This window comes from Balaenoptera acutorostrata, chromosome 14 (genome assembly GCF_949987535.1).
Source record: "Balaenoptera acutorostrata chromosome 14, mBalAcu1.1, whole genome shotgun sequence".
Lineage (NCBI taxonomy): Eukaryota > Metazoa > Chordata > Mammalia > Artiodactyla > Balaenopteridae > Balaenoptera > Balaenoptera acutorostrata.
This window is the reverse complement of record NC_080077.1, coordinates 7,735,438-7,762,410: the sequence shown is the minus strand read 5'-3', so window position 1 is coordinate 7,762,410 and position 26,973 is coordinate 7,735,438. Positions and strand designations below refer to the sequence as shown.

Genomic DNA, 26,973 nt, shown 5'->3' with positions numbered 1-26,973 from the left:
GGATCTCAAACTCAAATGTCTACACTCGCCAGGCGGAAAACAGAAATGTCCTAGGCACAGGATGTAGGGAATGCGGGTCTGTGGCCGACTCCAGCGAGCATGCCCTTCTATGAGCTGAGCCGTCACCACTCAGCTCCTGCAAACTGTCAACAGGAGGAAATGCCTGTTCAGTGTTACCCAATCCTCTGATTTTTAAAAAACAGATCCTGGAAATTCAGTTTATGTGGATTTCCCACTTTAAAATATATGGGGGTCAAGCAAAGCTCTTGAGACCCTTGTATCCTGTGGGTTGCCAGTGCGTGACATCTGGCTGAATTCAAAGCCTCTTCCAAGTTCTAGGGAAAGCCTCAGACCACTGTGATTCTTCTGCTGTGACCTTTCCCAAGTGCTTAATATGCGAAATGTGAAGGGTTTGTAGCATGGATACAATTCAGTTCAGTTCATGGTGCCAAAAATGGAATATGGTTAAAATAAACAGTAATATCTAAGCATATCACATAAACAAATTTATGGGGAATGTGTCATATGTGATTCTCTTTATTTAGATTTTTAAGGTTACTTTTTAAATAGATTCATATGTATTCAGAAAGTATAAAAAGTAATATACTGAAAAGTCTCCCTCCTACTGATATCCCATAGCCTCCCAATTCCAGAGACAATAAATGTTATGCATATTCTTCCAGAGATACAAGTAAATTGTGTATATATTTAATGTATATGTTTTTTGCTCTTTGTACACAAATGATAGACTCTATACATTTCTATGTTTTACTTTTTTTTCATTAATAATACCCCTAGGAGAATTTGCTTATCAGTGTATATCAAGCTGCCTCATTCTTCTTGATGACTAGGGAGTATTTTATTGAACAACATACCATAATTTATCTAACTGGTCTCCCAATCAATGGGCATTGAAAGTTCCCAATCTTTCATTACATAAAAAATATTGTTTGAATGAATAATCCTGTACATACACCGTTTTGCACATGTAAATTCCTAGAAGTGTGGAATTGCTGGTAAAAAGATAAGCACATTTGTAATTTTGATACTATTGTTATATTGCCCATCATAGAGGTTTTAAATCTGACTCTTACTGGCGATGTAGGACACTGCCTTTTTCCCCATATCCTTTCCCAACATTGTACAGCTGACCCTTGAACAACACGAGTTTGAACTGCACAGGTCCGTTTATGTGGTCCACTTTCAATAAATATATGGGAAAATGTTTTGGCATTTTGTGATGATTTGAAAAAACTCTCAGATGAACCATGTAGCCTAGAAATATTGAAAAAATTAAGACAAAGTTAAGCATGCCATGAATGTATAAAGTATATGTAGACATTAGTCTATCCTTACATAGGCATAAGGTGAGTGATATTTAACATAAAATTAAAGTGTTCATTTTCTGTTTTATAATTTTGCTTTCAAAGAATTACATTATCGTACAATACGCCTTTCTCACTCGTATTGGAGAAACTGCGTATCAGCCTATCGTCACAGGTAAGTGGTGTTTTTAAAAATGTAACAATGTTTCCAATACTGTATTATGAATATGACTGTATACTGTATGACATAAACATTGTATATCAATTCATTCATTAGTGTATAGGCTAGGCTGCCATGAAGCAATTGTATTATCAATTACACTAGGCGACCTTAAAGCAATCATATTGCTGTTTCTTCATTTTCAATGCTTGAATCACTATATCTGTTAATAAATATGGACGTTTTTTACATTATCTTTTCATTTTTGATGTCTTGTGTTAGTAATACATATAACATCTACAGTGTTTTGTATCATATAAGACAATGTTAATGTAGGTAATGACAATTTGTCTATAAACAGACGATGTAAGCTTACAGTATCGATAAATACAGTACAGTACTGTAAATGTATTTTCTCTTCCTTTTGATTTTCTTCATAATATTTTCTTTTCTCTAGCTTACTTTATTGTAAGAATACAGTATGTAATACATATAACATACAAAATATTTGTTGATCAACTATTTGTGTTATCCATAAGCTTCTGGTCAATAGCAGGTTATTAGCAGTTAAGGTTTGGGGGAGTTGAAAGTTACATGTGGATTTTGACTGCACAGGGTGTTGGCACCCCTAACCACTGCGTTGTTCAAGGGTCACCTGTATGTTACCAAGCAGTTTGATCTTTAACAATCCCAGTGGCTATTACTGTGGTGTTACTTTGCACTTCTCTTATTATGAAAGAGATTTGGCACATTTTAATATATTTTGGAACTGTTTTTTTCATTCTTTCACTGAATTGTCTGTTCAAGTCCTTTGCCCATTTTTTCTGTTGAGGGGTTGCTCTTACGGATTTGTTAGACCTCTTTATATATTCGGAAAATTAGCCCTTTATGGAGGAGTGAATATTTTCTCTAAGATTGCTATTTTTTTTAAGTTTATGGTAGTTTTTCAACATAGAATTTTAAATTTTTCGAAGGCAAACTTTTTTTAATGGGTCCTGGATATTTGTGGTCAAATTTTAAAGACCTTCCTCACTATGAAAGGCTAAACGTATTCTCCTATAGTATATTCATTCTTTTAGTGTTTCCTTTTTGGTGCATTTTAGTCTTTGATTTCATTTGAATTGATCTCAGTGTATGGTGTGAGGTATAGATTCAACCTCATCTTTCTTTACAACTGGCTCCAGAGTTTTCCCAAAACGTGTATTGAATAGTTCATTTAGGAATCCCAGCTCCCTACCTCTGCATGTTTTCAGCTTCTTCAATGGTCTCAGGCAAGGTCTTCCCTTTGGTCTCTGGGAGCAATAACACCAGTCCTCCAGCAATCAGGCCAACTACAGCTGAAAACCAACAGACGCAAATCACATTCAGAACTGAACCTGATGGCTCTATAATTAAAGCTCTCCTTATTTCTTAAAAAAAAATTTTTTTTTTACTGATTTCCTATACTTACAGATTCCTTTGCTGTCTCTGACTGCCCTATTCCCCATCATAAATATCTTGCCCATTCCACACTCTGCTGGATTACAATTCCTTATAGGGAAATGAAATACTTAACATTTTGAGTCAAGGTTATTCTAGGCTAGAGGACATTGCCGTGATATTAAGATACTTTGGAGTCAGAAAATAACTCTGAAAAAGAACCAATGCTAAGAAAAGAAAGAATATAGCCCTGCCAATATAAAGCACACAGTAATGAAAATGAGTCAGAAACTTGGATCATTACTAGCAAATAAAAGTAATGAATCACGCATTATTTCATAACAGCATTAAATAGTATAGCCAGGCCTTTTATTGAATTTTTATTTATTTAATTTTGCTTTTTATTTTTCTTAATTGAAGTATAGTTGATGTACAATGTTCTGTTAGTTTCAGGTGTACAGCAAAGTGATTCATATATATATATATGGCTATATATAATCTTTTTCAGATAGCCAGGCCTTTCTGTTCTGATTCAGGTATTGGATAAATTTCTCTTATTCCTTTTTTCCTTTGTCTCCAGCTGTAATCTTTTGCAGATGTTGGTGTTTTTGTTTCTCTAAATTCCCACTAAGAGTTTAGGATTTAAGGTTACATCTTTATATGTTTTTCCATCATTGAATGCAGGAAGTAGGATGTGGGTTCTTCGCTAGCTGGCGGGTTTCAAAAAATGCCTGCTGGACTCCACTTTTTGCATGCTTAAAACTGGCAGAAATACGGGCCTCCAGTGTGCAGTGGTTCAGGGCACCGGCTGTAGCTCTGGGCACCTGGGTCTAGTACTGACACCCTGAGTACTGGTCTCAGAGCCCTGAGAAGTTCTCTGATCCCCCTGATACTCTAGACTCCCCGACAGAAAGTGGGGTGGTATCTCCACCACAAAGGCTTGTTTTGAGGCTGAAATGAATTCATATTTGTTAAGTGCTTAGAAGAGTGCCTGGCACATGGCATGAACTAAATAGTTAACCTCTCAAGATCTCCCCAAACCTCGAGAGATTCACTTGGTTGTAACTCATGCAAACAAGAGACATATTCAACTGGCTTCGATTCTCTGAAGTGAGTGAACTGTGAAGAATATATTAGATGATCAAATTATCATCCATTTAGTACTTTATATTTGCAAAGATAGGCCTAATTAACTAGGATGTCCCTTATCAATTTTTCCAGTGCTCTTTCAACCAGGATTTTCCAATGTGTTTATTTGTTGGTTTTCAGGCTTCTAGATGACCATTTCTGGCTATTTCAAGAGCACAAGTGACACACCATTATTGTGTGAAAAGAGAAAGAAAAAGTGTAAAACTGTTAGCTTTGCTTCCTGCTAGCTATTAAAGGTTGGTGAGAGAAGGAAACTACCAGCAAAATAAAATTGAGAATTGTCTTTGAGTTTACTTCAATGTTGAAATGCAGTTAAAATCCTTTATCTTTTCGATGAAAAGGCAAGGTCCGAGGGAGGGTCTGGGTATGGGGGGATCCTCTGGGTCTGGACTTTGCAATTTTTTGGTTAAATGGTACTAAGAGAAACAAAGTAGATACTAATGAAGTATCTATTTTCTACCCAGAAATGTCCCGCTGACCCATCCATCACTCACTGCCCACCTAGGGGAGTGGGCAAGATTGGGATGGAAGGAAGGATCCAGAGCGTGTGAGGGAGCTTCCCCAAGATGGAAAGGGGGCTCTGGGGTCAGGTCCCTTGGCCAGAGCTGGGGGAGGAAAGAATCTGGGGCATGTGCCTCCCAGCAGGACCAGCCACGCTGGTCATCTCAGGATAAAGAGCTCGTGTTCTATCAACCTGGGCCATCCTGTTATTAAGTTGGAACGCGGAGACATTCACTGGGTCTCTTTCAAGGGTGAGTTCTAGCAAAGGTTTGGAGCTTTTGCTGGCAGATCTATGGCAGTAGAAAATTTCCGCTTCAAAAATCCCTTGAGAAGAAGGGAATGAGCAGAGACACTTGTGTGTGACAACGTGTGGCACCAAGAGGAGAACCATTTGCTATCCCCCTGCTGTGCATCTGAGCTGGTCTTTCCCTTCCTACCCTCAGATTAAGTCTTGTATGCCCATGGGGAAAAGTGTTACATGTCTGTCAAATTAAAAGAAAGACTCAGGGACTTCCCTGGTGGTGCAGTGGTTAAGAATCTGCCTGCCAATGCAGGGGACACGGGTTCGAGCCCTGGTCTGAGAAGATCCCACATGCCGCGGAGCAACTAAGCCCGTGTGCCACAACTACTGAGCCTGCACTCTAGAGCCCGCGAGCCACAACTACTGAGCCTGCATGCCACAACTACTGAAGGCCGTGCGCCTAGAGCCCGTGCTCCGCAACAAGAGAAACCACCACAATGAGAAGCCCGCGCACCGCAACGAAGAGTAGCCCCTGCTCGCCGCAACTAGAGAAAGCCTGCCTGCAGCAACGAAGACCCAACGCAGCCAAAAATAAGTAAATAAATAAATAAAGACTCAGAATGCATCTGAAAGAAGATTGAAATGTGTCCATCGAGACCTTGGGGCTAACACTGACAAAGTGAGTGTTATGTGTATGGCTCTGGAGCTGTGTCTGCGTGGACGCACAGAAAGAGAGGACCTGTCCCTCCGTCTACCGCTGTGGGGAAAGACAATGGATGTTGAATGAATGGAAATGCCCAGTATTCCCAGCCTCTTTCACAGTCTGCAGACTTCGCGTTCAGCATGTGCTGATAATTAAGTTTGTCCCTCCCCTTCTCTCCTGTGGGCTGGTCAGGGAGAGGCCAGCTCAGTGTCTGTACATCCTTCAGGGTCAGAGGGAAGTGCTGTGCCCATGCTCCTGAAATCTAATTGCCAAGGAATCTGAGGGCCGGGGTGCCCAGCACGCACACAGGTGTTCCTGTTATTCTAACGCATTTTCTTGGTCTTTGTTTCCCCTGGGTTTTGAAATTGCCCTTTGCAAAATTTTAACTGCCTTTTTTGAAGTAACAAAGTAAAAGCGTTTGTATTTTTCTACATCTGGGCATAGAGGAGGCAGAAAGAGTGAGCTCTTGGACAAAGGGGTGGAAATCAGTGAGGAGAGAAGGGTCTTCTTCAGGGGAAACTCCACCTCACTCTCCCTTGACTTTGCACCTCTATGGGCATAAGTCCTCGTGGGCTCCCAGACTTGAGTGTTGGCAGCTGCTAATACTATTAGTAATACTAGCATTACTACACTACTGGTAGTAGCACTTACTAGTCATATCTAGTAGTTACTTGCAAACATAGCACTTGTTTTGAGGTAGAAACATGGAGGCCTCTAAAAAATAGGTTTTCATTCAAAGACATCTCTGAGGATATCTTACCAAAAACCACCAGGGGAAGCTCATGCCAGATGTTGGTGAGCCGGTAGACCAGGAACGGCGTGATGATGCCCCCGATGTCACACATGGAAGAGCAGACGAGGACCCCAAGGTTCCTGAAACACAGGGCACTGATGTATCCTTTGCTTATCAAAGGACAGTGGTTATCTCCCACACCCCCCAGATAAATACTTCCCCAAAGCATTAAAATGTGTGTGTGAACTGAAAGTATACATGTTATTGTCAATGCACATAAATGATACATGGTACATAATTCCATTCATATTGTGTTGTACTTGTTTTATATTAACTTTCTTGAAGATTTTTGATTGGTGTTGGGGACAATTTTCATTTTTTATTTTCATCACTGTCTCCCCTGCTCTGTTCTATGGTCCTGCTTGGGCTACTCTCCCTCATGTTGACATTTGGTCATCCCTCTCTGGCAATTCAATAGCTTCTGTTCTCATCGCATGGTTTCTGTGTTTTACCCTATCCTGTAAGTGTGAGGTGTGACCTGCATACTGCCTTGAAATGGTCTCAACCTCTCTTACCCTGCATTTTGAAAGGTAAGCTGTCCTCCCTAGAGATGATCATACTAAGTAAGTCAGAAAGAGGAAGATAAATACCATATGATATCATTTATATGTGGAATCTAAAATATGACACAAATCAACTTATCTACAAAACAGAAAAAGACTCACAGACATAGAGAACAGACTTGTAGTTGCCAAGGGGGAGGGGGTGGCAGGAGAGGGCTGGATTGGGAGTTTGGGATTAGCAGATGCAAGCTAGTATATATAGGATGGATAAACAACAAGGTCCTACTGTATAGCGCAGGGACACAGGGAACTAGATTCAATATCCTGTGATAAACCATAAAGGAAAAGAATATGAAAAAGAATGTGTGTATATATATATATATATATATATATATATATATATATATATATATGACTGAATCACTTTGTTGTACAGCAGAAATTAACACAACGTTGTAAATCAACCATACTTCAATAAAATAAATTGAAGAAAAAAGTACGGTGTCCTCTGCTGGCACCTGTGGTCGTTCTCACCAGTAAACAAATGTCCCAGCTGCTCTCTTCATGCTGAAGGAAATGTGCTCACCTGATGAATGTGGGGTACAGTTCCGCATTGACCAGGCAGACCATTTCATAGGCCATTGTAATCCCCATTCTACCCAAGCAGGCGACTGTAACTCTTAGCCAGTGCAGATCTGAAGGGGAAAACACACCGCTGACACGTGCTGCGCTCACTCCCTGGTCTCCCAGCAGTGCCCCAGGGGCGTTTGCAAGGAGAAAGTGCACCCTCCAGAATGGGACAAGAATGCACAATCGGTTCTTCTATAGACCCAGGACAATTCAGCCAAATTCCCCATGTCTGTTTGTTTTAGCCTCAGACACAATTCTGATACTCTCTTCACTTTAGACCCCAGTCGTTAATGACAACACAATTATACCAGCTTCCAAAGTTGCACCAGCTTTAGTCTATAGAAGTCACCCAAAAGAAATAGCATACTCCCTGCTCTGGGCCAGCTCGATGGCCTGTGGCATGGGTCCTCCTAGCCTCTCTTGTTATATTACATCAAAGAACCAGTGGGTGTTATTAAATTACATCAGGCAACCACTGGGTGCCACTGTTCTTAAGGGCAGAGTTGCCATATGGGTTCACTCAGGAAGGTCCCAGATATTTTGTTCTTTCTTTCCAGATTGACTTGGATGTTAAATGACATGGTCTTTCTATCAAAGGGTTGTAATACCCCCTCTCCTCAGGGCCTTGGAAGACAAGACCCCGGCTTGGCCTGACACTTACCCTCAGGGATAAAAACCGAGGCTAAACAGGCTGCCCCTGCCACCGTATTCGATGCAGCCCATGGATGACGGCGACCCACGCGGTCAATCGTGACGAGGATGATGAAGGCGGCCGGGAATTCGACCAGGGCAGAGTAGAGGAAGTCCAGGTAGATGTTGCTCCCGGCGAGGCCCATGTGCATAATGAGGCCCTGGTAGAGAACAGAGCTCGTGAACCTGAGCAAAGAGGAGAGCTCAGGTCAAGCCAGGCACCAGGAGCAAGTCACTGAAAGGTTGATTGTAGGTCACCTTTTTTGGTCCTCTTATTATTGCTTTTCCCTCTAGTCCATTGCTTTAACACCATCTGACCCACTGCGGGGGCTGGCTGTGACCCCAGCACCAGGAAAGGGGAAGAATTAGGCTAACATTCCTTGACCAAATTGAAAGGCAAGAAGAACTGTCTTACTAGAGTGATTTATTTAGTAAACTGTATCAAGCTGTTAGTGGTTGTTAATTGTTTTTCTCTTTGTGGCCTTCAAATGCAGTCAAAATCACAAGGATTGACTACTTAATCCAAACATTAGGAACCCAGGAGACCAAATGGGTACCAAATTCCCAAATGGGTACAGGCCCACTTTTGATGATTTATCTTCTGACGTGATACAGCAACATTTTGATCTAGTTTTGTTGACTAAAAATGTTCATTGTCTGTAATGGAAAATATGAGTATGATTAGCAAGAATCACAATTACTCCGAAGAAGAAAGGATAATGAAGCCAAATTTCCCCGATGCCTTTTACATGCAATATTGTGAAGGTTGCTAAATTAATTCCTGATGAGCTTTGCTTTTGTCAGCGACCGTGAAGCTTCCTTTGGCTGATGTGAGTCGTCCCGGTGATGCCGCCCCGTGAAGGGAAGCATGCTGCAGCAAAGGAGGCTGTTGCAGGGCCCACAGCGCAGGGCTCCAGAGCAGCCTGAAGGCAGTGAGGACGGTCAAGCTTGCTATTGGATTGTGGAGCCAGTGGATTATTCCTGTGGTTTCTTCTTTTTTTTTTTTTTGAATTTTTGAATTTTGTTTTATTTTTTTATACAGCAGGTTCTTATTAGTTATCCACTTAATACATATTAGTGTATATATGTCAATCCCAATCTCCCAATTCATCACACCGCCACCACCCCCTGCCACTTTCCCCCCTTGGTGTCCATACGTTTGTTCTCTACATCTGTGCCTCTATTTCCGCCCTGCAAACTGGTTCATCTGTTCCTGTGGCTTATTCTTGTTCGGGAAGTTTACTTATTTATTTTCTCCAGGTAGAAAAGAAAAATAAAAAGCCTTGTACAATCAGGAGAGATGTACACTCTTCATCAATTAATCTATACCACAAGGACCTACTGTGTAGCACAGGGAACTGTACTCAATATTTTGTAATAACCTATAAGGGAGGAGAATCTGAAGAAGAATATATACATGTACATGTATATATATACACATATATGTAACTGAATTGCTGTGCTGTATACCTGAAACTAACATGATATTGTAAATCAATTATACTTCAATTGAAAAAAGTTAATCGATAGCAATAGTTCTCAGTTTGGCTATATATTAGAATCACCTGGAGGATTTTGAAAGTATTGGTTCCTGGGCCCTTCCGTCGACCAATTAAATCCATATCCTTGTCAGGGAGGGGTCTGGCCTTGGCATTTTAGTACCTCCCAGGTGATTCTTAAGGGAAAGCCAAGGTTGAGAATGTAGTGATCTATGCATTGGGACTGTAAGCTGATTTCAACATCTGCCTGAGAAAAATGATTTCAGGAAAACCACCTATAAATGAGCCTACTTGCAATCCACTGTTCATGCTAACTGGACCCAGGCTATGTTTTGAAGGTACTCTTGGTCCCTCCCTTTATGTGGATGATTCAGATTAAAAGAATTTGGAGGGATTTTAAAGTGAAAAATAATCTTTACCAGTTGTACATCAAGATCAAAGTGTGTTTCCTTATCTGAGGGGTTCTGACCAAGTCAAGAAATGAAGGATTCAACTTCTCGCCAACTTCCTCATTAGGTCCGAGGCTCTAAGAATAGAAAAAATAGGAACAGCTTTGTATATTTCATGATGGCGTCCCAGGGTCATCCAGGGAACATAATGCCTTACACTTGCTGAGTGCTTTTAATGTGCCCAGGACTAGCTAAGCCCTTCACACACATTAGCTTGTTTAATCATTACAACTACCCTACAAGTTAGGTCTATGTTTTTCACCCCATTTCACAGAAGAGGAAGCTGGGCTACAGAGAAGTGAGGTAACTCATGCACGTATATAAAGGGATACTGCTGGTAAAGTGGGTGGGGTAAAATCAAGGCCCAGCCCAGTGGCCCTGAGGGCTGAGGGCATTGACACGCCCTCTCTGCACACCTGGACCGGTATGTGGCCCAAAGGTCAGGAGAGTGATCTGGGACCCTGGCACTCAGTCCAGCAACGGAATCGCCTGGAGCTCGTTAGAATGAAAGATCTCAGGCCCCAGCCCAGACAGATGGAACCCGAATCTGCACGTTCACAAGGTCCCCAGGTGATCCTGTGCACAGAATTGAGAAGCCCTACTCTAGATGACACAGTAGGTGGTGGAGGGGACATTTCATCTCCAGGGTTCAGGAAGCAGAACCCTTGTGAGACCCACTCCCCTCTGTCTCCTTCCTGGAGCAACACGTGATGTTGTGTGAAAGACCCAGGAGCGAGGGGAAGAAGTCTCCAGGAGACCAGCAGTGACCAGACTTACCACCCTCACGTGAACTCTGACCTTGAGCGAGACAGTGACCCACGTGTGCCTTATTCCCTGGCCAGTTTCTGAGAGGATCTGAAATCCAAGAACCAGTGCTATGCCTGTCATTCGTGGGAAAAAATACATATTCCAAGCACCCAGAAACCAGAGAGGAAGTGAAGAAAAAAGAGCTCTGAGCCCCCAAATCCTCACTCTAAATGCCACGTCAATCTCAAATTCTTACAGGTCACTCATCTTGGAGCCTCATCAGAAATGACTTACTCTCATTTCAATATAAACTCCTAATAAGCTGGATATTCTCTTTTCCAAGGCTTGTCAGATGAAAAGGTTTAAATTAAAGGTGATGAGGTCCGCTAAAGGCAAAACACTAAATGCAGAGAAAATGAACACTTCAGTAATTTGTTCTATTCAGGAAGGCAGGGGTTGCTTAAAATATTTTGGGATAATTTCTATCCAAAATTTTAAAAAGTCTAAGAAATTATTTGTGTTTGAAGAATCTTCCCTCTGGGGAAAACCTCCCTCCCTGAGGACGTTGATGGACACACAGGCAAACAAGACTTCGAGTACCGGAGTACCGGAGCCTAAGGGGAAACATGGTCAAGAGGTAAACAAGATAGAAGCTCCTCATTTGACTTTTAAAAGACTTTTGGCTTCCTTTAGTTTTATGTTTTCCATCTGCTTAAAATATTCTACCAGGGAACCACAAACCTTAGTACAACAGAAATATCCTGTTGCACATGGTGGGTGGGCCCCTTCTGCCACTCCCTATTGAGACAATGCACGGTTTTCCCAAATCTTCCTTTTCACTGTTCCCTGATTTGATACTTCAGCTGCTGGCTCACCTGAAGAGAGGCAGGCAGAGATTTTCCATTTTTCTTTGCTATGTGCTTAATGATTTTCATGGCTTTAGCATCTTTGTTCTGGGACATCAGCCACCTAGGAGACTCAGGTACACACCTAGGGCACAGAAAAAGTGTCATCGATGCTGTTAAGTGGAGGGGAAAATCCTACTGAACACCCACCCCCAGGGGTCATAAGCAGATTTCTGTGCGGGATCTTACACAGTGAGGTTTGGTTGGATCTACAAAGGAAATAAAAGTGTGCAGGGGCTACACGGCAAAGGGAACCATCAACAAAATGAAAAAGCAGACTACTGAATGGGAGAGAATATTTGCAAACCATGTATCTGATAGAGGGTTAATATCCAAAATATATAAAGAACTCATGCAATCCAATAGCAGAAAACCAAGCAATTCAATTTAAAAATGGGCAGAGTATCTGAATAGACATTTTTCCAAAGAAGGCATACAGATGGCCAACAACTACATGAAAAGATGCTCAACATCACTAATCACCAGGGAAAAGCAAATCAAAACTACAATGAGGTATCACCTCACACCTGTCAGAATGGCTGTTATCAAAAAGACAAGAAGTAACAAGTGTTGGCAAGGATGCAGAGAAAAGGGAATCCTGGTGCACTATTGGTGGGAATGTAGATGGGTGCGGCCACTATGGAGAACAGTATGGAGGTTCCTTAAAAAAATTAGAACTACTGTATGATCCAGAAATTCCACTTCTGAATATTTATCTGAAGAAAACAAAACACCCCAAATACCTATTTTCTACTCTTCTGTGGAGCTTGCAGAATTGTAAGAACATTAAATTTGACTCTATTGAGTGAAAGTGGCAAGACATGCTTCAGAAATAGTCAGAACTTGGATAATAAGTGGGCCTTTTCTGTCATGCTAAAGCATTAGGTCTTTATTCTGAAGGGAATCAAGCTACTGAAAGACGTTTAAGCAGGAGAGTAACGGGGTGGGCCTGGATTTTTACAATGCGGCGTGAAACATGGATTAGAAGATGGGAAAGCTGATGCCAAAGAGACCAGTTATGAGTCTACCCAGAAATCCAGGCAAGACATAATGGATTCCTAATGAGAACAGGGGAAAAAAGGGATGGTTTCAGAGATATAAAGGGGGTAGAAAGGATATAGGGATGAAGCGAAGGATCACTCTCAGAGTTTTACTGGCTTTTGGAAGAGAAATAGGCTTCCTGGGAAGGGTTGAGATGTTTAATTCTTAGACAAGACAGCTATGGGAAGAACAGGTAGATATGTCCAGGAGTTAAGTAAGTGAGTTTTCTCATAGGAGAGAGATTTGTTTGATAATCTAGCATCCCTCTTGCTTTATCTCTGGTAACCTTGCATTAGGAGTTTCTGATAGTTTCTTCTGTTTTTGTTTTTTTTTTTAATTTTTAAATTTATTATTTATTTATTATTTTTATTTTTGGCTGTGTTGGGTCTTCGTTTCTGTGCGAGGGCTTTCTCCAGTTGCGGCGAGTGGGGGCCACTCTTCATCGCGGTGCGCGGGCCTCTCACTGTCGCGGCCTCTCTTGTTGCGGAGCACAGGCTCCAGACGCGCAGGCTCAGTAGTTGTGGCTCACGGGCCCAGTTGCTCTGCGGCATGTGGGATCTTCCCAGACCAGGGCTCGAACCCGTGTCCCCTGCATTGGCAGGCAGACTCTCAACCACTGTGCCACCAGGGAAGCCCCTCTTCTGTTTTTACTGTTTTCAATGTTTCCCTTGGGCAGGGGTGAGAAACATATTTCACTTGCCCTGGTAACTCTGATTGCTTGGTACGGTCTCTCTGGGGTGCCATGTTGGCCTTATCTGAGATAAAGACTGCAGGGATTGATTGGGGATGTCTGCTTTTGGCATGGTATGGGAAGTGGTGACAAAAGCGCCATACTTCCCCTCCTCTGTCCTGAAGTTTCTTCTGAGGAGGGGCAGAATAAGAACAGTAATATTGTCAGTCTCTTTAAAGGGTCTCATGGCTACTGGAAGCTACTTTAAACACCACAAAAATAATGTGAGATCCAAGTCATAAAGCTCTTAAGTTCAAGGTGAAAGAACATCTGATTTCCAGAGGGGAAGACAGGTTAAAGCTTATGATTTTTATCCCTGAAACATGGACCTGGGTTTCCTGTGAAACAGAAGAGTGAAGGATATCTTAGGTTGGAAGGATGGTGTGCATTGGGGAAGACAGTCTTTTTAGCTAAATAAAATATTTCAGTCTATCTCCTCTTGGTTCCACATGGACTTACCAGTAATAGAGCAAGAAGCAGAAGTTGGGCAGAGTCACTGTGAACTGCAGCCATCTCCAGTGCGGAAGTGCGTATGCCACCCCAGCAAGCACCAGGAGCCCAACCGTAAAGGCCACTTGGTAAAAAATCCCCACTGTTCTCCGATAGCTCAGCCCAACAAATTCTGTAACTGCAGAGAGAACCCAAATGGTCAACGCAAGTCAGTACAACAGTGAGTTGGCTGTCTAACCATGGGAAACTAGAATGCCAACTCAGAAAGAAGTCCAAGTTCTAGAATTTTCTATACAGCTCTCTGAAAACTTTTAAATGTTCTTTGGAACCTATTTTGTTATGATTACTGCTGTTGTGTTAATTAATGTAAAATCTTATAATCCCACATTACATGGAGTAAACATTGACTTTAGAGCATAGATGATTTTCACGTAAATGAATAGCTCAATATAACTTGTCCTCTTACATGAGTTAAACATTTTCTTGGCAATCCTGTTAATGTGTTTAAATGGCTTGGAAACCTGGTGGTGGCGTTCCAAGCTGACTGGAGTTGGCTAGTACTGGCTTGCAAGAACCGATTTTTAAATTTTCAGGAATTTTGCAAGCTGGTTTTTAACCCATTGGTATCTTAAAAGCAGTCATGGTGGGAGTATTTACAACTTAGAAATTGGAAAACACTATGAATCAGGCTTTTTATTCTCCAAGAGCTGGTTTACAAGCATAACAATGCACATGGTATAATAATCAGCCTTATCCAATCCCGTGACTACATCATGACAGAAGTATGAAGTCTGTGGTACATGGATTTAAGAAATAGTCATTTTTATATTACAGACATTCTAGAATTGAGATTCTAGATATTCCATGAACCACAGAGTTTTGCTTTAAATGTTTGGTAATCATGTTAAAGACTTCAACTATTTGTAAACCAAATAGAAATGCACTCTGAAATTATTTCTATAAATCACTGTGAATTATCCAAAAGCATTTTAAAAAGACAGACAATATTATGTACATGCTTAATAAATAGACATGTCTGTCTTTCAAAGTGGTGGGGGTCATGGATGAGGTCTTGCGGTAGCAGGTAGAAAGAGGGTGAATGACAGGTGCACCTTAAGGACATCCAGAGGGACTGGAGAAGAAATTAATGGGAGAAGGATGAAATTTAAATTCAAATTCTACATATTTCTACATGTCATGTGTATGAGAAACCAAATTTCTCATCGAATAACTGCGTACATTAGTTCCTTTGTTGCCCAGACATGGATCAGGTGACGACCGTGACAGGCACCTGAGAGTATTAGGCACCATCTATCTCCTCTTCATCTCACAGAATCCCCCAAATTAACTTTACTGCGTCAAATTTTAAGCACACATATTCTAGTTCTCTTGTGCGAAATGAAAGATTGATTAATATTATTTTAATTTCAGTGTCCATTTCCCTTTGTGTGGATGCTATTTGAATGTAGCAGAAGGGCAAGCAATGATGGAGTGAATTCCCAAGATCTAATTATGGTGGTAATTCTCCTTAATATTATTTTACAGATGCTCTGCTGTTATCGTTCAAATAGTCTCTTATAATCCATGGAGCTTAAGCATAACCCTGGCTCCTAATGAGTAGGATGTAAATGATATTCCTGGTCCTACAAATGACTCGCTGAGGAACCGAGATCGACCACAGTACTTCTATCCTTGGTTTCCTTGCATATACATTGAGGATAACTGTGGTTTGCTAGAATGGATGTACTCAAATTAATAAAGCCCCTTATAAATCTAATATATTCTCATCAATGAATTGTCTCTCTGTAAAGCCTGGTAGGCTAGATTTCCTCTCTATGGTACACCCCAGGGCACAGAAAACAAAAATTCCTGAGGAGTTATATAAGAGTTTGGATGGCATGATGTTTACTCTCATTCCTGCTTCATTGTTTTCTTTCTAGGAGGAATGCAGAATGAGTTTACTGAAAAGATTTCAGAAATTCTTTTGATACAGAAAAAAAATCTTTCAACATTGTCTTGAAGCTGAGTCCATTTTCCTGTGCAGCTACCCTCAGGTGACTGACTATATTTTGCCAGCAATGTCCCCCATAGCTACAATCACAAGCGTTCTTACTCAGGATGTAGCCTATTAACCAGCCTGCCTTGCTGACCAGTCCTTGGATCAAGCGAAAAATTAACATCCATGTATAGGTTGGGGAAATAGCCACGAGAACTCCAGATGAAGCATTTATGAGGATTGTAATCAAGAGGCAGAGCTTACGGCCAAACCTGCAAGGAGAAAACGAAGACAGGGAATGGAATTAGATTAGATTCATGAGGGTTGTAGAAAATTCATGGAAGTTATGGAACTCTAAACTGAAGTGGAGGTTATCTCTGAATTATGGAAATTCAGGAGGTACAGACTGATACGCACCAAGAGAATCCCTGACTTCAGGTCAGTTCCATCAGGACTTTGCACCAGGGCACTATGTATAAACCTGAAGCCCAGTGAGGTCCATTCACCGTGGGCTGGAGCACCTCTCAGCCCCATACTGTGGAGGGTACATGGGGAGGGGGTGATTCTTCAGGCCACCCAGTGCTGAATGCCCCAAGGGCCCGTCTAGGTCTTCTGTCATCACATGAGCTGGGCCTTTGCACCAACAGTCTCAACTAGTTGCCCACTGAGGAGCTTTTGCTTTAGAAAAAACAAAATTCCGTGTTCAATGTATTTCCCCATCCATTTCCAACACTGCCTTTGGACTTCATGGTATTTGTGTGTCTCCATGGAAACGGTCTTTTGTGTGGCGCTGTCATCATCTCACCTGTTGCCATCCCATAGGCCTTTGCTGTGGAGTACCTTAGCAGGATTGCTCCCGCACATTTTATTTGAGAGACTTGGGTCCCATCGGTTTAGGGACGTGGAGAGTATCTCAGTGCACAGAGTAGACGGAAAAGTGGGAAGCTGGGTTTAACCCTGGCCTTACCGCTGACTGGGATGTCGGGCGAGTTATGCGGCCTTTCTCAGTTTCTTCATCTGGAGAAGAGCTATCTGACCCAGCCTGGCCAGGGGATTAAGTGCGGTATTACACGTAAAGAGCTTCGCAACCAGCCCTCATCCCTCCCTCCCTCCCTCCCTTTGCGAAGCTGCCTCTCAGAAAGCTGACTTGAGGTTCAGTCTCTTTTTTTCACATTTCATCATGTCCTCTTGGTTTTGTTCTAAAAGACGCCCTAATTCGCTGTTAGTGGATTTTAAAAAATTCTTCACGCAAAGCGATGTTTTATTTAATTTTTGTTTGTTTATCCACTTCAAACTGAATGTCAGTAGTGCTGCCACGTCATTAGCAGTGCACATTTGATGTGGCTGGACATTTTTTAATTGCTGCTCTTCTTTTAGGCAATTTGTGCTCTAGTGACCATTTCAATACTAACTGACCATTTGAAAAGAATCTACAACATTGTTAATAATTACTTGGGATTATTAATGCTTTAAATCTGAAATTTAAAGATCAAGCAGTCTCATTAGTAATTAATGTAAACTGCTGAACTTCTTAAAACCCTGTTTTGACCACATCATTTTAAAATTCTCAGTCAGTGGTTCCTCACTGTAAACATATACCCCCTGGACTTTTATCCATAGCCTTGCAAAGTCATATCAACACAATGTTTTAGCCTTTCTTCCTGAACCTCTCCCTTTACCCTCAAAGAATTTATAAGTATGTGCTGCAGTGATAATTCTTCAACTTCCAAAGTTGACTCAGCCAAATCACCAAGCACCATAATCATGCTCCTGTATATGGACAAAATCCCATGGCTGATGAGAGGGAACATTCACCATCTGAAACTCAGTGCGTGGAAGCCTTCAGAGAATCAAATCTACCAATGCAGAACAGCTTCACTAGGGGACATGTTCACATAAAGACACAATGCTATTAAAACAATAAGGCAGGGACTTCCCTGGTGGCGCAGTGGTTAAGAATTCGCCTGCCAATGCAGGGGACATGGGTCCGAACCCTGGTCCGGGAAGATCCCACATGTGCAGAGCAACTAAGCCCGTGCGCCACAACTACTGAGCCTGCACTCTAGAGCCCGCAAGCCACAACTACTGAGCCTGTGTGCCACAACTACTGAAGCCCGCACGCCTAGAGCCCGCACTCCGCAACAAGAGAAGCCACTGCAATGAGATGCCCGCGCACCACAACAAAGAGTAGCCCCCGCTCGCCGCAACTACAGAAAGCCTGTGCATAGCAACGAAGACCCAACACAGACAAAAATAAATAAATAAATAAAATTAAAAAAAAAAAACACAATGAGGCAGGGCTGGAAGAAATTTTGGAGATTTGGGAGAGTGGTTTGAGAACCTTCCCCCGCTTCCTACCCTCCCACAACAGAACCACTTAAGTGGTTAAATGAAAAACGAAGAGCAAATAAAAGAGAATGGGGTGAACTCCAGGACTGCTGGCTTCAAAAGTCCTTTAGCTACTTGTTACTCAAACTGTAGTCTTGGGCTATCAGCATCACTGGCGAGTGGTTAGAAATGCAGATTCTCAGGCCCACTCCAGACCCACTGGATCAGAATCATAATGCTAACAAAACCCCCAGCTGGTTAATATGGACGTTAACATTTGGGAAGCACTGCTTTCATTTCACTGAGCCTCAGTCTCCTCATCTGCAAACGGGCTAATAAACTCTCCTTTCAAAGGCTGTTATGATCCTAAGTGCAATGTAACACACAGTGATGCCCAGTACAATGACTGCCACATAGTACGTAGGGGAGAGCTAGTTTTGAAAGATTCCACAGAGTTGAGTAAGTTCGACTGCGACCCACTGGGACTTTGATTCTGCCTTGATCTCGTTCCGCTGTGAAATCTGGACAGTGCAGTGCTGGCTTTCGAGAGCTGATTGATAGACTTTGAGAAAATTTGTGAGCTGATTGTTAAACACAGCCGTTATTAAAAATGAAAGTACACACTTACAATAAAGTAAATTATGTTAAAAACATGTGTAATAAATATGCAAAACTTATCTCTTCCTAATTATTTTACTGTGTTTGACCATTATCTATGCTCAGGAAGTTTTTTATGTCTATCTGTTGTAGTTGTATGGTGGAAATACCATAGAATGGTGCATATTTCTAGCCAACTCTGTGTTCAGTGACCTCACTTTGGTAGCTTGAAATGGACCACCGTGGGAGCCTTGACAACATGGAGATCAACAAACCCTACAAATTGGGGCTTTTTCCTTCAGAGAGTCAGTTGTTAAACATTTACAAGCCTGACACTAAATTACTGACCATTAGAGTAAAAAAACCTTGAATTGGTGAGAGATTACTTTTTTGGTGTCAGGTGATTCTGAAAATCATTCTTTAGGAGGTTTGAATGATGAAACAAATTAGACATCTTACAAAAGGTTTATTTTCCAAATCTCTAGGATATATCCCCCGTCCCTCCCTCTACTTGCAAAGGTGACCTTCAGAAAGTTGACTTGGTGTAAGGATCAGTATTCTTACTATAACCTGTTCATAATGTGCTCCTGGCTTTCTTCTAAAAGACACGTTCATCAGCTGTTAGGTCATATTGTTACAGGAGAGAACCAAGTCTGATTACATGTTGGATCTGTTTCTTTTACTTTAACCTTTGCTTCCCCTTGCTTTTGTTCACTAAAAGGATACTGTCTATACATAATGGCCTGCCTCAGGGAACCCCGCCCCTCTGCCTGAATGTTAAACCAAAGTGCCTTTGTTCAGGGAAACATCCGGACCCACCTGCTGATGGCTGCAAGGAAGAAGAAATTAACACATCCCCTCCCTGAGGCTGGCCATTCCAGGGGATATTTGCAAAACTTATGGTGTTTTTACTTTACTTCCCCATCTCCTCCCCCTCTCTGTTCTATAAAAGAAACTGGCATCCAAACCCCGATAAGATGGTTATTTTGGGGACCCTAGCCTGCCATCTTCTCACCGGCTTTCCGAATAAAGTCGTGTTCCTTGTCTCAACACTTCATCTCCGATTTATTGGCCTGTCAAGTGGCAAGCAGAGTGAGCTTGGGCTCAGTAACAATATTTTAAAAATTCCTCATAGCTGACAATCTATTCAGTGTTGGTTTAATCTGTAGCATCAGATGGGTTTCCATGAGATTCTTGTTCCATTCTATAAAACCTGACAATTATTCAGTAATAGGCATTACATGTGCAATAGATAGTGTCCTTTTTGGACCCATAGGGTGGTTGTCTTATTACGCACCCTTACCTGCACACACAAACAGAAGAGGAGGGGGCAGCAACCAACCAACCGGACTTCAGACAGTTTAAGAAAAAGAAATAGAGGGATGTACACAGCTTTGGGGGGAAGAATAATGAGTAGTCAACTTTACATGGGAGATTTCAACAATGGGAACAAAATAATGAGGTCATCTAAGAAGGTGGGTAACTGACCGGGGATTTTAAGTCAGGAAGGCACCATTGGGAGAGAATGATAATGGGTCTCCTAGTCTCTGAGTGGGATGGGAATAATTAACTCATGTATTGAACCAGCTGTGAAGCTCAGTCCTCTGTTCGCTCACTTCTGTGCTGGCGAGTTGAGTGTTAGAATCTCTTCCTTAGTGGAAGAGCGAGTGGAGAGAGAGCCAGGAGTCGGGGGTCCAGACAGCCACACGCGGGGAGCAGGGCACTCTCCACCACCCTCATCAGGGTACTTCTCAGGACTTCAGGGGTCATTTCCAAACCACCGTCCTTATTGCCAGTTCTGTGGCAAAAAAAGTAAAAGCGAATGACCTTCCTCTGCACCTCACAGGCCTCTGTGCCACACAGCGCCCCAGGAGGAGCCTTCGAAGGGCGGCTGAGAAGACAGTTACAGGAGTGCTGTGATGCACGGGGCTGCCTCGTGACCCGCCACCTTCACTGTCACCTTCCCTCCCTCCTGCTGCCACAGGGGGCCCCGGCTGTGACAGTTCAGATGCCCCTGAGGGTGTGATTGATTCAGCCATCCTTATTAATCTTTAACACATTAGCAAGTTTTAATCCAGACTGTAGTATCATCAGAGAAAATGTTCTATCTATATCGAATATTAAGCTCACGGCTTTTGGTTTATCTGTATCAAAGATATAGTTGGGGAAGGCAACAAGCGTAAAGTGTATTTACTTTACCACTTATTTCAGAATTAGATACATATAGTTGTAGCTTATAATAAATTATAAAAGATGGTATATTTATTATATAGTTATATGGCATTATCTCACTAGGTGACTAATGATTAAAGAGGATAATCCTGTCCAGAATGTTGCACACGGTGCCTGGAACATGGGAAATACTCAATAAACAGTCAATATCAGGAATATTAAATAATTAGCACTGATGGCCAAATTACCTAAGGTGCTTATCAAGTATAAAGCCAACTTTTCTGTTCCTTTCCCTTTGGGGGACTCCTAATAATGTCTAATTGATCATCAACAGAGTAAAGATGCACCTTATGAGGAACTTCCAGCACAGTGAACCTGGGGTGACAAAATAGTGGATCAATAAAAGACATAGGAACGGCTTGATTAGTATGAGTCACTGAAAACTAGCTCCGGGAGACATGGACCCATGTGCGAGGACCACCTGCTGTACATTCCATGTGGAGAGGTCTCTCCTCATCTCTCTCCAGGGACGTGACAGTATGGAAGTGGATATTTACCTCTGCCAGTGTGGAGACCCTGTTTCCCTTTCACCAGATTATATCTTCGGTTCCATACATATAATTACATCTGGCCCCAGGGCCCCAGTTCAGGAATCCTGCAACGCCACAGGCTCAGGTAAGAACAAAAGGGAGAGTCTACCTGGTTCCAGCACAGGAGAGGCAAGCAGAGGACGGGACAGAGCTCAGAGGCCCTGAAGACACATGACCAGGTGGATGGCATGAGGCCAAAGAAAGAATGGGGATTACAAAAGGGATCAAATCCTCTATCACTCTCCCTTCTAACGCTAAGCTTCTGGATAGCCCACAAGGAAACACTGCTGCCCAGTGTTGAAACATCCCTGTATGATCCAAGAGAATTAGAAAATAAAGACATTGGTCATGCTAACCAAAGCTGTAAAAGAAATCTAAGACCGTCGCGACAATTCAGGAAAGTGTGGTCTGTGTGCTCCGGGAATGGATGGTATTCAAGCAGGAACAGGTGAATCCAAGAGCTCTCCTTGGACTGCTTACCTTCCACCACTTTTGTACCGTACTTACCTGTCTGCTATGTAGCCGATACCCACAGAACCGATAAAAAATCCTACATTCACAGCCGACTGAAACAGGTCCAGCATCCAGGAGTTGGTACACACTAGGTTAAACTGTGAGGGGCCAGGGGTGTCCCGGGTTGGGAGGGAAAGAAAACAAAATTCTGTTAGACACAGCTCAACCCAGGGAGCTCAGGAGGTATTCCTTGCATGGCACTGATGTGACTGGAGGACAATAAACCAACTCTTTTCTTGCTTGTGTTAATTTTCTTCACACAACCCCGAAGATTTGTCCCGCAGTCTGTTTAGCATTCCATCTGGCAGTATGTCATCAGGCTGAACTGTTTTGGCTAAATGAGCTGAAATTGGGTAATTACTTATGCACAAACCATTTCTCTTTGTAATTTTATTAAATATGTGTGTGGACACATACAAGCGTTGCCCTAAGGAAGCCGGGCTGTTCAGTGTCTCTTTAAATTAGGGGAATTAGCATCTTGCTAATGGCTGTTACCTTTGTCCTCACTTGGAACAGGAGGCGGTGCTGGGGATCCACAGGTGCTGGCCTGGAGGTCGGGAGAAAACCCCTTTCTAGGGCTAAGGACTAACTTTCTCACTTTGTGGCACTGGGCAAAATTTTTCTCTGCTCTGGGCCTCAGTCTCCCATCTCTGTATGAACAATGAGATGAACCACGCTGCAAAAGCCTCTTAAAAGTTTTATGGTACTTGACCAACAGAATGTGGTGGAAGTTATACTTTGCCATTTTCTGGGTCCAGGCCTTAAGAAACAGGTAGCTTCCTGTAATGGTTAATTTCATGTGTCAACTTGACTGGATCACAGGATGCCCAGATACTTGGTTAAACATTATTTCTACTTTTTAATGATTTTGTTTAATCAAAAATCACAAACATGTTAAGCCAATGGAGGCTGGAAATAAAGAATCACTGTAGAAGAAAAAAAAAGTTTTATGGTGTTAAATCTTCAATCCTCCACATTTCATGTAACTATCAGACCATTTTAGATCCTTCAGATGGCTCTTCTACATTAACGCCTGTACAGAATATCTTCACATCATCCGAGCAGTCCTTTTAAGTTAAGCCAGGCACCTGGCTTTCTTTGTATTTGCAGAATAATTTTATCCCCCCATTTTGCTTTGTCTCCAATAAAAGCAAGTCTCACTACTATACATAAAATAGACAACTAATAGGGACTTACTGTATAGCACAGGGAACGCTACTCAATACTCTGTCATTAATGGCCTATATGGGAAAAGAATGTAAAAAAGAGTGGATATATGTATATGTATAACTGATTCACTTTGCTGTACACCTGAAACTAACACAACATTGCAGATCAACTATATTCCAATAAAAAATTTTAAAACAGCAAGTCTCCATTTTTTCTTTCTATTTATTGAAAAGAGGCCTCATGATTAGATGTTAATGCCAAGTGTAGTTTTTAATAAAATAATAGTACCATAGCATAAGCTCCAACCCTGAATGGTTTGATATGGATACTTCGAGCAAATTAAAGAGAAAAAAGTTAGCCATGGAGAGAAAAGTACATTGTATCACAGTAAGGCACCGTTCAGGTGAGTTCTGTGAGGTGTCAGGTGCTCATCTGTACCATGGCAGAGTGGAGGGGAAGGCAGGGCTTCCAGAAAAAGAGGAGGCTTGAAAATTTTCCCTTTCCTGGCATGATTTCCAGGAATTCTGATGTTTTTGCTTGCTTCTTACCACGGAGACTTGCATACACTAGAATCATTACTGTCAGAATTTGAAGCTTAAACTCACCTGCTCACACCCCAGACAAATAAGAGGCTGTATGTTTTTTTGAAAACTAGGATTTGATTTTACTTTATTAATTAATTTGTTTGTTTGTTTATTTGTTTATTTTTTATAAGATACTTAGAGTCCAAAGAGCACATCTGGCCCTCCCTGGGTTCTTCCTTAAGAAAAACTGCACGATTTGCTTTCTCCATCCCTTCTAAGTCCCACGATCACCTACCTCGGTCACGATGGAGGAGCCGGGCGTGTCGTACACCCAGCCGTGCCGACAGGGGCCCAGAGGCAGGAGGCTGCTGTTGGAGGCCAGGCCGGCCAGCGGGTCCACGCAGCCGAGGGCGCTCTGGTTCCAGTCGACCTCGTAGCGGCGGCACCGGCGGGCGAAGGCCTGGCCCTCGGGCCCCGGGCCCGGCACTGTGTAGTTGAGCTCCTCGGCCAGGCTCCAGCCGCATCGCCGGCTCAGCTCGGCCACCCCGGGGCTCTGGCAGCGGTGGTCCGGGGTGAAGCCCAGGAAGACGATGCCCACGTAGATGGGGGTGAAGGCGGCAGAGAGCAGAGCGAGGAGGAGAAATGTTTGTTTCTGGAAAAAGTTGAATTCCCCTATGTGTTCTAGGATGTCGTCCACCGTCCGCATTGTTCCGGGGAGAGAAGTCTCAATGCTGCCTCCTGCGCTGCTCAGACTCCACGGAGCGAGGCTGGGCCCGCCTCAGCACAACCCCGACCAAAAGTCAAAGGGTGAGTTTATTTTAGAAAGTGACCAGCCTTTGGTCCAGACCTTTACTGGTCGGACCAACTCGCAGCCACGCACCTCCCCGGCCACGTGTGTCCAGCCGCTCCCCCGAAACTCCCCGAGCAAGTCACAGGGCAAGATGCTGTGTTTATCGTAGCATCCCTCCGGTGAGTGGGTCCCTACCTCATGCCTGCCCCGCAAACAATCCTTCCTCTGTACCACACCGGGAGAAATCCGAGCACTGTCACATATCACAGCCCTGTTGATCTTTCTGTAGTAAACTGAGTGTCCAGGAAATTAATACATTCGTATCTCACTCACACAGCCAACCTTTTCGTTAAGGTGTTGCAGGGAAACACACACAGTTTTGGCCTTGCTCGCTGGGTACGATGCGAATTATGGTCTGCCGGTCAGAGCTCTTGTCTGGATTCAAGGTGGTTTGCAAATTCTATCGCTGGGCTTTTTCTACAAACAACAGCCGGGGCACTCGGGGTACCTGCTGGGGCTGTTTGTTTTGATTTTTCCAGGATTTTATAATTCTGCTCTTTAAAGAATGACGATTTGGCATTCTTGCCTTTGAACCCTGGAACCCCTTGACCTGTTTGTGAGGAAAGAATAAAACGTTCTCCACACATGTAGGTCAAGTGTAATGCAGGCGGGAGTGGTCTCATTCCGCTGTTTTTTTGGTCTTAGTTATTTCTGCCTGTGGTCAGGGGTGGAGCGGCTCTTTAGGATGGTATTGGTGCATCCAAACGCAAGGGAAACAGGCAAACATCTTTCCTGGGGGGGAAAGGATCCTCACTGCGGTGGGCAGCTGTCACATCAGCAAGGTGGCCTGCTGATATATCTGCATATTCAAATACCAGAAATTTAATCCTGTTTTCTTCTTTTTTTCTGTTGGGGTCTGTTTTCCTGTGGGTAGAACAGCATGGGGTGAAAAGTAGTGACCCACAGAAGTCCTCCTCCCCATTGCAGCTGCAAACTTTGTTTTCTTAAAAAAGCAAGAACCAGGGTGCCTCTGGGGACCTTGTCAACCTCTTCTGGGCTCTGTCAGGCTCCTGGAGGTTCTCTGCTTGGTGGTAGCAGGATGGGGGGACTCCTGCTGCCCCCGGCCCCAGTTTGAGTGCGTGGGTTCAGACGCTATAGAACCAAGAGCTGGGGGAGTATTTCTGGCACAGATTCATGCATGCAATTCTACCTGCTGACTATTCAGTGGGCTAAAACAAAACAAAATAAGTGAGAACTGGATTAAATTGCTGACTGTACCGGGACTGGCCAAGGCCAAGTGTGGGCCGTGGTGAGCAGGGGTCTCGGCTTCTGAGGTAATAAACTGTCACAGACTAAAAACGCCAGCCCCCGAGAGCCGTGGCTCATCCCACAGCCGTCTTGGGTAACAGATAACAGGGAGGATTTCCAGAGAGATGAGGCCACGGCCGGTTGACTGAATCTGGAGACGAGTTCCGGTTCTTTGCTTGGGAGCTCTCTAGAGGCAGAGAGATTTTTCAAATAAAGATGAAAAATCATTAATAACATAAAGGACAGAAAAATAATGCCAACCAGCAAAAAGATATGGTGATATCAAGCAAGAAAAACATACCTTTAACTTCCATTTCCAGGAAAATGGAATAGATGGCCTTTTCCTTTTCCTTCCCGCTGAGCACGACTAAAACCCCAGCATGCTGCATATAAAACAATTGCCAGGACACACTGAACAGTGGAGAGAAGGAAGGCTGGGCCGGGACCTCTGGGCCCAGAGAGTGACACAGTGAGCAGTTTTCCTCCTCACAACCCAGACTGGGTGCTGGAGAAGCAGCAAGCCAGAAATACCAGTGGTCCCAACAAAATACCGTCGAAAGTCCCAACAAAAGCCTGCTCTCTCTAGATTCCCAGGAATAAGCTGAAGCTTTTCAATGACCCTAATGGATGTCTCATTCCTCTTTTCTTAAGGTTTTTTCTTTGTTATCAGTCTCTTGTTAGCCCCAAATCACATTGTCTCTTAAAATAATCCCATAGCTCCATAAGGTGAAACACTGCCTTAAGAGTTGCTGTCTGCGATTCCGCAGTGTGATTTTGTCCTCTGAACAAGGGTGCTGAGCACCCTGGACATGATTCCCCAGGTGGAAACAATCGGCAGGACCAGGTTTCACCTCAACCCGCCTCTGTCAAATGTGTGGATCCCTCGACGGGATCCTCAACGCACAGCCACTGGACCTTGGAGGCTGCCAGCTTCACTGCCCGACATTCCCTATTGATGGACAAATTCATCTTCTATATGCCTGTCCACGTGCGCTCAACCTAATGGCCTAGTTCTCGCCTCCAGAACTACCAGAACAAGACTCCTGGCTC

General features: G+C 43.1%; 1 protein-coding gene across 2 annotated transcripts in view; it reads right to left on the bottom strand.

The window, feature by feature from the left end:
• Positions 1-25,070, bottom strand: part of SLC22A2 (solute carrier family 22 member 2) — a 30,790-nt gene extending 5,720 nt beyond the window's left edge. Inside the window, exons 1-10 of one of the 2 annotated variants that reach the window (XM_057528220.1) lie at positions 24,121-25,068; positions 22,126-22,229; positions 16,049-16,203; positions 13,945-14,113; positions 11,685-11,799; positions 10,033-10,139; positions 8,086-8,300; positions 7,381-7,489; positions 6,259-6,371; positions 2,723-2,822 (exon numbers count right to left, since the gene is read on the bottom strand). In XM_057528220.1, coding sequence (XP_057384203.1) covers positions 2,723-2,822; positions 6,259-6,371; positions 7,381-7,489; positions 8,086-8,300; positions 10,033-10,139; positions 11,685-11,799; positions 13,945-14,113; positions 16,049-16,203; positions 22,126-22,229; positions 24,121-24,531 — 1,598 coding nt within the window. In that variant the 5' untranslated portion in view covers positions 24,532-25,068. Of the gene's footprint in view, positions 1-2,722; positions 2,823-6,258; positions 6,372-7,380; positions 7,490-8,085; positions 8,301-10,032; positions 10,140-11,684; positions 11,800-13,944; positions 14,114-16,048; positions 16,204-22,125; positions 22,230-24,120 lie in introns of both variants that reach the window. The other variant, XM_057528221.1, reaches the window with a different exon arrangement.
• Positions 25,071-26,973: the final 1,903 nt, after the last annotated feature.